This window comes from Vigna umbellata, chromosome 2 (genome assembly GCF_029865625.1).
Source record: "Vigna umbellata cultivar VRB3 chromosome 2, Vumbellata_1.0, whole genome shotgun sequence".
Taxonomy (NCBI): Eukaryota; Viridiplantae; Streptophyta; class Magnoliopsida; order Fabales; family Fabaceae; genus Vigna; species Vigna umbellata.
The window spans coordinates 11,175,361-11,186,481 of record NC_142166.1 but is presented as its reverse complement, the minus strand read 5'-3'; the positions used below and the strand labels follow the sequence as shown (position 1 = coordinate 11,186,481).

Below are 11,121 nucleotides of genomic sequence, written 5' to 3'. Positions count from 1 at the left end.
TAATTTAAAATATAATTTTAATTTACACCATTAGAAATATGTATCAAGATTGCCTACATTGCAAATTACATACTTCAAAACAATAAACTAAATTTCATAATCTGTAATTTTATTTGGAATTACATACACTATAATTTTAAATTAATTATAGAATTTAGAACTGTATCTCAAACTAAATAATTCAAAATCATATCCTAAAATATGATTTCAAATTATTTTTAAGATACGATGACAGTCTATTATTATATTATAGATTTTCTAAAAGAAAGTATGAGAGTAAATGAAGAAAATGTCCAAGTCAAAACCCTTCTTAAGGCTAACTTTTGAAAACCGAGAAGTTACAACAATGGAACCAAATTCACTTGGTAATTATTTAAGTCAAACCCCTTCTTAAGGCTAACTTTTGAAAACCCAGAAGGCTACAGCTATTTCAAAACTCAGGATTTTCCTTGGTAAATAAATGAAGTTTATCTTTTATCAGGTCTGGTTCACTCTAAGGTGATCTGAAAGCCTCACCCGCATATGGCACACCTCCAAGTTCTTCAATTCGAAGAAGCTGAAAAGAAATTGAACACATTTGTGGTGGAGAATGCATGTTAGATCATTCATTCTAATGCAAACCATCAACATGATATTAACAATTGCTAAAGAAGCATTCTAAAAAAATACATTTTCTAGATCAATGATATTTCATCTGCTGAAAACAATATAAATGAAGTTTGAAACTGAGAAATACTAAATAAGTATACCAAAAAGAAAAAAAAATGAGACATATATGGTGACATGATTAACAAACACAATTTGCAATAGTCTAGTTAAGATTATTTCTGATTTCTAAGTTGTTTTAAAATATTCATTATATCGGCTGAGCTAAAACCTTGAATACAAGAGGAAACACAAGATTCCCATTACCTGATTATACTTTGCCAATCGCTCACTTCGGCAAGGAGCACCAGTTTTTATCTGCAGAACAGAACATGGATATAATGAGTTTAAAAGTGATAACATCACAATTTAAAGTAGCTAAGAATATTTTTATTCAACAAACAAATTATTAAGGATATAGAACCTGTCCACTGGCCAAGCCAACAGAGAGATCGGCAATGAAATTATCTTCGGTCTCGCCACTCCGGTGACTAACCATGACACCCCAACCTGCAGCCTTTGAGTCAAGTGCAGCCTGAATAGATTCGGTTACTGTACCAATCTGGTTAACCTGCACTCCATGGATGACAAAAACATCAATTGAAGTGTCAATTGTATTGCAAGTGGTTTTTTATTAGTTTTGGTAAGATGCAAATGAATACAATTTTCTGAAAGCAAGTTGAAAAGAAGAAATGTTAGGCAAACTAAAGTAAAAATAGAATGAAATTAAATAATCCCATTGCATATTAGCAATTAAGAATTATAATTGAAACAAAAATTGGGAAAGACTGCTAACCTTTAGAAGCAAACCATTGCAAGCCTTCTTCTTGATGGCCTCAGCTATTCTGACTGGATTTGTAACTAACAAATCATCTCCTACAAGTTGAATGTCAACAGAAGAAAGCAGGGAAGTCCATGAACCCCAATCATCTTGATCGAACGGATCCTCAATTGACACAATGGGAAAGTCTTTTACAAAGTCTTTATAACGTTGACCAAGACTCTGAGCAGAGTGAACATGAGTTCCATCGTTTGGCTGCTTCTTGAAATTCAAATCATACTTCCCATCCTTGGTGTAAAACTCAGAAGCCGCAACATCCATACCTATTTTAATCTGTACCATGGATTTTCATTTCTAGATAAGCACAAGTGAGTATTCAAATTATGCAGTTAACAAAATGAAAGCAGTATCCACCTTTCCAGTATAACCAGCCTTCTCAATGGCATCCATGAGTAAAACCAACCCCTCCCTGTTATCCTGAACGTTCGGTGCAAATCCTCCTTCATCTCCAACATTACATGCATCTTGCCCATATTTTGCCTTGATTATCCCCTTTAATACATGATAAACTGTTCTACCAGAAATAATCAAGTTAACAGATTGTCACCATATCAAGATCACAGGTGATGAGATTAAAAAGGTCATGAAATGTATGCCATATGCAGTCATGAAAATTGGAGTTTGTACTAGCCATAATAAAATCATATGCCCTAACAACATTAGAATGAAAACTAATATCTGAACTCATAAAATCACACTCACCAGAATGATTGAGCTATTGACCAAAAGAGAAGTCATTAAGTTGGATGCAAAAAATAAGAAAACACAATGCAAAAGATGTATGATTACATGTGACAAGCATACTTCCCCAGTGGTACAGTCAGTAATAAAGCAGAAGATTTCTAACCTTCACTGCCCATGCGGAGTGCCTCAGCAAATGAAGTTGCTCCAACTGGTAGTATCATAAATTCTTGCATAGCCAAATTATTTCCAGCATGACTGCCCCCATTTATAACATTAAAAGCTGGAACTGGCATAACAAGTTCCTTTGTTCCTGAAATCTCCTGGATGTGCTTGAACAAAGGCACTCCTTTTGCTCCTGCACCAGCTCTACATACACTCAGTGAAACTCCCAATATTGCATTAGCCCCTAGTTTCGATTTGTTAGGAGTTCCATCGATTTCCAGCATAATACCATCAACATCAGCTTGGTTCCTTGTTAATCACGAAATCATAAATGTCAGTTGTACAGCACAGCATGTCAAAATCAAATCCCCATAATTTTGGTTAGAGTTCATGTAAATACAAGTTTCTTTTTTTCTTTATTCCAAAAACAATAACAACCCCAAAGAAATGGTGGAGATATAGTTTATTGAAAGCAAAAATAATATAAAGAAATAGCACTTCAAAAGTGGTGTCCAAATCACTATGTATGGTGTGCTACATACACCAAGTTCAGAATAACTCCTCTAACTCCATCCATATCACAATATTTCACATCAATTTCATCCAGAGCTGTTTCTAGGGAATCACTACACACTGCCACAGCATGAGTTCAGATTATCAACATTTGGAATGACTTAAGAATCATTAATCATTAATGAAAAAACAAATTTAAGCCTTTAATGTTGATTGCGAGGCTCCTGTTACTTTACAAAGGCCCCAAAACTTGAATCGTTTTTTAATAACAGACTACTAGGTAACAAATGCTGGTATAAAGGAAGCATTAGATCAGCAGCTGACAAGTTTCAAAATACAAAAAATGATCGAGATTTGATATACATTCGACATATATATGATTGAATGTGTTTATGAATATTTGCAAAATTGATTTGAGTTAAAATTATTCTCAATGTCAAGTTAATTATGTTTAGATGTCTTCTCCTAAAAAGTAAATTTGATGATAAAGTAAAACTTCCGTGTAAAATGTTCAACCTAAAGCAAAAGGCATTTTTTACTACCTTAAATCAAACCAAAATTTGAAGGCAAAATCTATTTTACCTAACAAAGAACAAATAAACAACTTGAATAAAATCACATCTGACACAATACAAAACCAATCCTGATAAACTGTGATAAACAAACACAAACTTAACATCAGCTTTCATCTCTTAATATTCATTCCCCTCTCTGGTTATATTCGAACCACCCCCATATTGGCTGATTCAATTTTACAAACTTTTTCACACACAAATGCAGTATTACTCTTCAATTTTCTTCTCTTCCAAACATTCAAACATGCCATAGAAACCTTCTGAATCTAGAGCCAACGCTCCCTATTGATTTCTTCTACAATTCCACCTACCCTTAATTCCTTCATTCTTCACTTTACCTACATTCAACACTAACAACAATAACTAACCAACAGAGAAAAGAAGTCCATTACCTAACGTCGACGCCGACAAGTTTCGGAGCCAAAACCTCGTTGATGTTCCTAACGGCGTTAAGAACGCCCTTCCCTCCGTAAACACTCTTGTCCCCATCCCTCAGCTCCAAAGCCTCGTAAATCCCCGTCGAGGCGCCGCTCGGCACCGCCGATCGGAAAAGTTGGTCCGTCACCAGATCCACCTCCACTGTTGGGTTCCCCCGACTGTCCACGATCTGCCTCGCCTTCACCGACTTCACCTTGCACTCCCTCCCCACCGTCGTCGCCGCCGCGCGCACAGTGAGAGAGCGGCGCCGGGTGCGTAAAGTCACACTCTGAGGTGTCCGATGGGTACAGAAAGAGGAAGAAGAAGAAGAAAAGGAAGGAGGTGTTTTGGTGAGTGGCTGATATATCAAACTTTGAGCCATTGTTGTATGAAGTGTGTGCTTGAATGAGATTTCTGATGAAATGAGAATGTGGGTGGCGTGAAAGGTAACGCCTTTATGTATGCGAAGGAAAGTTAGGAATGTTAGGGTAGGTGGGAAACTCCGCTGAGGGCGATGAAACTTACTTAACTGGAACAGTACAGAACAGAAGCCTTAAAAACAACGTCTTTCGGAGGTTGTTGTGTCTGAAATCTCTACTCTGAGTTAGTAAGGTGGTGGCGTGGTAGGTGGTTTCTTTTCTGCATGCGCTTTTTCTATGCTTTGTACTTGTCATAACATTACCCACTTAGTCAACTGTCTTTTAAATAATAGCCATCGACTAGAAAAAGATATATAAAATGTTATGTGATTTTAAAAAATTATTTTAAATTAACTTGATAAGCTATTAAATTTTCAAAATTTGGGAATAAAAAAAGTTGTTAAAGAATTTTTTTTTATTAGAGATTATATATCAGTTTGTTAATTGATAAAGATTGAAGACTAATGCAATTTTTCAAAATTTAATATTATTTTTCAAAACTAATGCAATCTTAGTGGAGAGGGTTTGTGGAAAGAAATTTTAAAATCTAAATATGAGTTTCGGAGAAATTTGAGTGATAGTGGTAATTCTGTCAAAGAATCAAGTGATGGAATGATTCGAGGACTATGTGTGAAAACATAAAATATGGGAAGTGATTTGATGAGAATGTGGAATATAAATTAGGGATAGGTTCTGAGATTAATTTTGGGGAGATAAATGGTTAAGAAATTTTCCTCTCATGTATGGAATTTTAGGATGTATCTAAATGCACTAATTGAGGGGTTAGAGAGTAGGGGATTCAGGCTGGTAGAATGATATGTAGAGTGTAGGAGAGGTTGGTTTGAGTAGGAAAAGTCACGTATATCAACCTTAATGATAAAGTTAGAATAAATTTCTCTAAATGTGAAAAGGGAGGATGAATGGAAGTGGTGTGATGTAGAGAGAAATTTATGAAAAACTACAAAGTAATCAACAAGGGGATGCTTTCTCTAGATAGTTTTGGAAAGTCAAAGCTTTTCCATCGGTACAATTTTTAGCTTGAAAAGTAATTTTGAATAGAGTAGCTACATATGTGTAATGTGTTGTGAAATGGAGGAAACAGTGTGTCAACTATTTTTTACATATAAAGTGGCAACCACAATATATAATACGTGTAAAAGATGATGGATAGGGACAATTTCAATACAACATTATCAAGCAATAAATCACTTTCAACAGTTTAGTAATTTAAAGTTTAGTGTCAAAAGGCAATATCAATTGAAAGTATATGTAGATAGCAACTATTTGGGATATTTGGCATATGAGAAATAGAATTATAGTATGGATGGAGAATAAATATTTTGATTAGCACATATTAAAGCTTGGATATGATTAACACATAAATTAAACAAGTCACACTTTTCATACCCTGAATAGTAACTTTGTCCCCTTATCTATATATGATTAGTAGGATAATAATAAAGTTGGTTAGTGGAGGATGATGTGAATTGGGAACGTAAGTTTGGTTAGCTTTTGGATAACCTCTACTTTGTTTTGCCGGTAAAGACCTTTTTTAGTGAAGCAAGATACTGATGGATAAAGTTGTAAAATACATTAGCGAAAGACTAACTTACAAAATCATTACTTGGGCGAATCTATTATATCTCCTACATCAAAAGCAAAAATTAAACATAGGGTTGCATTGCAGTTATGAATAACATTCAAGAGATTATATCCTAATTTCTAATCTTTCTCCTTTCTTTATTGTGGTTTTTTTTTTCAAATTGAGGTGTATCCTAATTTTTTTAGTTGTTAATTAGCCATTTTTTCATGTGATGGTTCTTTTGTAATTTTATATTATGAGCTTTGTATTTGTATTGTATCTAGAGTTTTAGCTTTAATGGTACTTTACTATATACTTATTTTTTCAAGTTTTGCATGAGAGTTAAAATACTCCAAATGTCTTACATTATTTATTTAATTAATTTTTATTGATAAAGATCTTAGTGAAAAATAGTTTAGATACATGGTTCATGTTATTGATATTATCCAAAATATTCTTTTTAATAATTTTGAGAACAAACATCTTATATTATAATATTATATTAACTTAACTGGGAGTAGTTTCGTATGTATAAAGTTCATATTTTATATATATATATATATATATATATATATATATATATATATGTGTGTGTGTGTGTGTGTGCACGCGCACGCGCGCGTGTGTTTTTCGTGTATCACTAGTATAAAATATGGTTTCAATTTATCTATTAGGTTTTGGTTTCAACGAAAACAATGCATAAAAAGGTGCGATGATTTTTTTGTAATTTTCGTGAACACATTGACCTTCGTTAGAAAAAAATTCAAGGTCATATTTTTATTTTCGACTTCAGCTAATAAAAAAATCGAAGTCTAAAGGTGAGTCACATATGTAAAAATTTAAGTTTTTCAACTCAGTACATACTAATTAGGATATATGGCATCGGTTTTCCTCAGAATCGATGTCACAAATCCTAACATTCCCTCTTCAGAGAAATATGTCAAAATTTTCAGATTTTGAACAAGTTTATGACCTCGGTTCTTGGCATAACCATTGTCATAGGATCCTAACTTTGCACCCTATAGAAGGAACTTCAAACTATTTAGATTATAAAAGCGATCTTATGGGCTCAGTTGTTCAAAGAATCGGGGCCATAAATCCCTTTTGCTTCAGTTTTACAAAGAATCGAGACCAAATGTGTGAGTAAAAAATCAGAAATGACTCTAAAACTTTTATTTTCTTAAATATTTTGTGATGTTTTTGGCATTGGTTCTTAGTAGTAACCGATGCCATAGACTACATATTGTTTCAGTTATTAAAATAATTGAGAAAATATATTTTCGCATTGGTAAAATAAGCACAAATTAACAAAACCCTTTATAGTTTCTTTTCGCTTTTCTTGATTGCTCTCAAACCCCTCCTCTTTGTTTTGAGGGTATTAACGAATGATGGGTTCATCACAAGATTGAATGAAAATGAGATGAGGATTCTGCATCTAATAAAGAAGCATAAAAGTAATGGTTTAAGAAAAACTTTACCCAAGTTCACAGTGGACACCAAATAATTTACCAGGATACTTTGTTTTGAAGGTGGAAATAGTGATATCTTTGAGAAACTCAATTGACCCTTTTAAGATATAGATGTCAAGTTGTTCATTAAAGGTCCTTTTAAAATATAGATGTCAAGTTGTTCATTAAAGATCGAGAAAAGATCTATCTATAATTTTTTTATAACTTTTAAGTTTGGTAAAAAAAAATTGAAAATATCATGGTATTGAGTGAATAATATTTCATATATTTAAGTAAAATGTTCATTGTTAGCTATAAATAAGTAAACATATATAATTATCAATTTTTTATCAAATTATTCAAATACACTCAAGGTATTTTAATATATTATGATATGATGCTGCCTAATCCTATTATAATTATATTTGAGAGTTTGTTGGATGTAGATGTAGATACAAGAAGATAAAGTGTTCTTTTGAAATAACGAGCTGCAAATAATATGAAATAAGAGAAAAGAAGAAACATCTAGATAGGTACAAACTTTTTTAAGATATTTATATTGTTAAATGTATTTTGATAAGAAGTTTTACAATTTCTAAGATATAATTTGAATTAATCTCATTTCAATTTATTTATTTTTTAAAATATTTTGTGTGAAAAAAAATGCAAACTAAGTAAATTTTATTCTTGTTTGAATAAAGTATTCCAATTATCACCAAATATAAAAATTATGCAAATATCAAATAATTGTTACAAATTTAATTAAAATATCAAATTTGATTATCCTTTGCGATCGATCATGGTTTATGTTATTTTTCAATGAAAGTTCATTAATATATTTTTAACATGTTGATGGTTGGAGTTTTTTTTCCAACTTTTATTCAGTGTCGACTAAAAAATTTCCTCAATGGAGTAAAAAAATTATAATTAATGTTAAGTTTTTCTAGTTAACATTGAAAAAAGTAATAAACTATCGAACAAAATTAACATAATTAATCATTTGATGATAAATAATCTGACGAAAAAATAATCATGACAAACATCAATTAAAAAAAAATTAATTCACATCCACAATAAAATAGTTTCTTTTGGTAAATATACTTTAATAATATAGAGTAAGCAATAACAATGGTTTTTAAAAAAATATTTAAATCACAAAATAACTTCTATTAACATCAATAAAAAAAAAATTGAATCAACATCAACCCAAAAGTAATTATCTCAATAATGTCTTGATCTTAGTTAAATTGATGGTATCCAGAACCAAATTGAACTTGCAGAACGAATGATAAGATGTGAATTTGAGAATATGGATACTTCCAAATTTTTATATTTTAGGTAAAATTTGAAATTCTCTAATTATTTTTTAGTGAAATTCTAGAATTTTATGTTTTGAATTTTTTTACCTAAACAACATATTGTACATAAAACATTTCAAATTCTCTAGAAACAATGAATTGTCCTATTAAATTTTCCTATCTAAAATAGCCTGTTAATTCACAATGGAATGGAAGATATATAGACATGAATGTTCTACTTATAGAGTTTGAAAGATCATCCTAAATTTTAACTAAAACAAAAAGTAAGACTTAAAATTCGGTTTACACCAAAAATTAACATATAACTAAACATAAACTAAGTACGTAGTAGTCACTATATATACTTAGTCATTAGTGAAATAAGTAGTGACTAATAACAAATAAATAGATATGTTAAAGTGTTTATCAAAATTTTGACTTGTCACTAAAATAATAATTAGTTTATAATTAATTCATAATTAGCAGTGACACAAAAGTAACCGTAACCCAAAATTTGAAAACTTGTATAAGCACGATTTCAAAGTTGAAGCCCTCAGAAACCATAACACCGTTACCACCCTTAACTCCCTCTTCCTTTCTCCTAATAAAACAGTTACGCTTCTTTCTCTACTCATTATTTCCACACATACATCGTCGGAAAATGTTCCGCATAAACAACACCTTCGTCGGAATCCTCCACACACTCCCTCTGCTCCTCGGCCTTGCCGCCGTGGGTGTCTCCGCTTACATCCGCGTCCACGGCGACTGCCAGAAGGTGCTCCAATACCCGCTCTTATTCAGCGGCCTCTTCGTTTCCGTCGTCTCCGCTCTCGGCCTCGTCGGCGCGTTGTGCCGCGTCAACGCCGCCCTCTACCTCTACCTCATCGTCACCTTCTTCGTCATCCTCACCTTCGCCTCCTTCACTCTCGTCGCGCTCTTCGTCGTCAACAAAGGCAACGCGCCGCACCGCGCCTCGCGCGTGGGCTTCACCGTACGGGACTTCTCGCCCTGGCTGCGCCACTACGTCTCTGACGACCACATCTGGGAGGACACCAAGAGGTGCTTCTTGCAAGCGCGTATCTGTCACGGCCTCGCCGTGGGCGCTAACAATGTCTCCCTCGTCTTCAAACACTCAACTACCACGCAGGTTTCCCACAGTTCCCTTTAAGCACTTGCAAAAGTAACATTATTTTCAAGAGCAATTACATTATAGATAGTTCTCCGATTCTCCATTGTTATTACTAAGTAGTTATTATTCATCCATTTTAAACGTGATAGCAATGATTTTTCACGAGATTCAATGAGTTTAGAAATATTGAAAGCAAATAGAAATGAAACAAGGGCTATAACTTTTGTATTTATGTTTATATTACCCGAACGACGTACTGACCTTTCTACAAACAGTTTGGGTGCTGCAAGCCGCCGGAGCAATGTGGATTCAAACTGAACGGAACGTTGTGGGAGGCGCCGAAAGCGGGTGCAGCGGTGGAGGATTCTGATTGTAGGGTTTGGAGCAACAGGGAAGAGAAAATGTGTCTTGATTGCGATTCATGCAAAGGGGGAGTGCTGGCCGGAGTAAGGAAGCAGTGGAGAGATGTGAGCATACTGAATGCGTGCGTGGTAGTGGTTCTGACCATCATCTACGTCTTCGCCTGTTACGCCATCAGAAACAACCGATTGGAGTACTCCAAATACACCGCCCAGAGAAACATGAGAATGAGAAAACTTACCTCAATTCACGATTGAACCCTTTTATTTCTCTCCATGCCTTAGGAACATCGTCTTTCGTTTTTTATTTTTTTAAATTACGTTTTTAATAATCATAATATCTTAGTCTATTTCTTTAGTAATGTAATGTAATTACAATATATTTTATTTCAGGTAAGGTATTTATCTTTAGTCAAAAGATTTTATTTTTATTTTATTTTATTTTATATTTATTTTACCCGACTTGAAAAGTCTCAGGCATCACTCATATGTTAGACTTGATGTAACACTTTAACATTTACAAGTTTTAGTTTAACTTTAGTTAATAATTTCGTCACTAGTTAGTGGAGAAAACTTAACCTTCAAATATGCTGATTTTACCAATTTAAGTTATCCTGTGTATTCATTTGTTTGTAGATCTCTTTGTAGTTTTTCTATAATTTTAAGCATGTAAAAATATTGTCCAAATCATAACTTTGATACCACTTGTTAAAAAAACGCATTGTCTTTACTCTCAAGAATCACCCTACTAATAGAGAAATAAATAAAAACAAGAATACACAAATAATATAAATCCAGAGAAAAAGTCATAATCATTGTCTAAAGACAACCAGATAATAACATTATGTGAACATTTGTGTAACACATAGAAAACACTTTCAAACCCTTTGACCTCAAGTATACCTACACTCTTTAGAACAAGAATTTAACATTCTATTGCAATAGTATATAAGAAAAAAAGTCAACACTAAATCAAAGTGTGTTAAACTTAAGATGACTAAAACCATAAACCTAGAGTCCATTGTATAACCACCAATACTCACTCTTTG

General features: G+C 33.0%; 2 protein-coding genes across 2 annotated transcripts; one reads left to right on the top strand and one right to left on the bottom strand.

Moving 5' to 3' along the window:
- Positions 1 to 281: 281 nt before the first annotated feature.
- Positions 282 to 4,500, bottom strand: ENO1 (enolase 1). The gene is made up of 7 exons (XM_047325434.2): positions 3,813 to 4,500; positions 2,334 to 2,641; positions 1,841 to 1,995; positions 1,442 to 1,759; positions 1,070 to 1,216; positions 913 to 963; positions 282 to 556 (listed from the first exon to the last, which is right to left on the bottom strand). The coding sequence occupies exons 1-7, from the start codon at positions 4,217 to 4,219 to the stop codon at positions 494 to 496; spliced, it is 1,449 nt and encodes a 482-aa protein (XP_047181390.2). The 5' UTR covers positions 4,220 to 4,500; the 3' UTR covers positions 282 to 493.
- A 4,462-nt stretch (positions 4,501 to 8,962) lies between these two features.
- On the top strand, positions 8,963 to 10,483 carry LOC124847853 (tetraspanin-11-like). Its single transcript, XM_047325433.2, has 2 exons — positions 8,963 to 9,731; positions 9,989 to 10,483. Exons 1-2 carry the CDS (start codon positions 9,246 to 9,248, stop codon positions 10,328 to 10,330), a joined length of 828 nt encoding a protein of 275 aa, XP_047181389.1. The 5' UTR covers positions 8,963 to 9,245; the 3' UTR covers positions 10,331 to 10,483.
- The last annotated feature ends 638 nt before the right edge of the window (positions 10,484 to 11,121 follow it).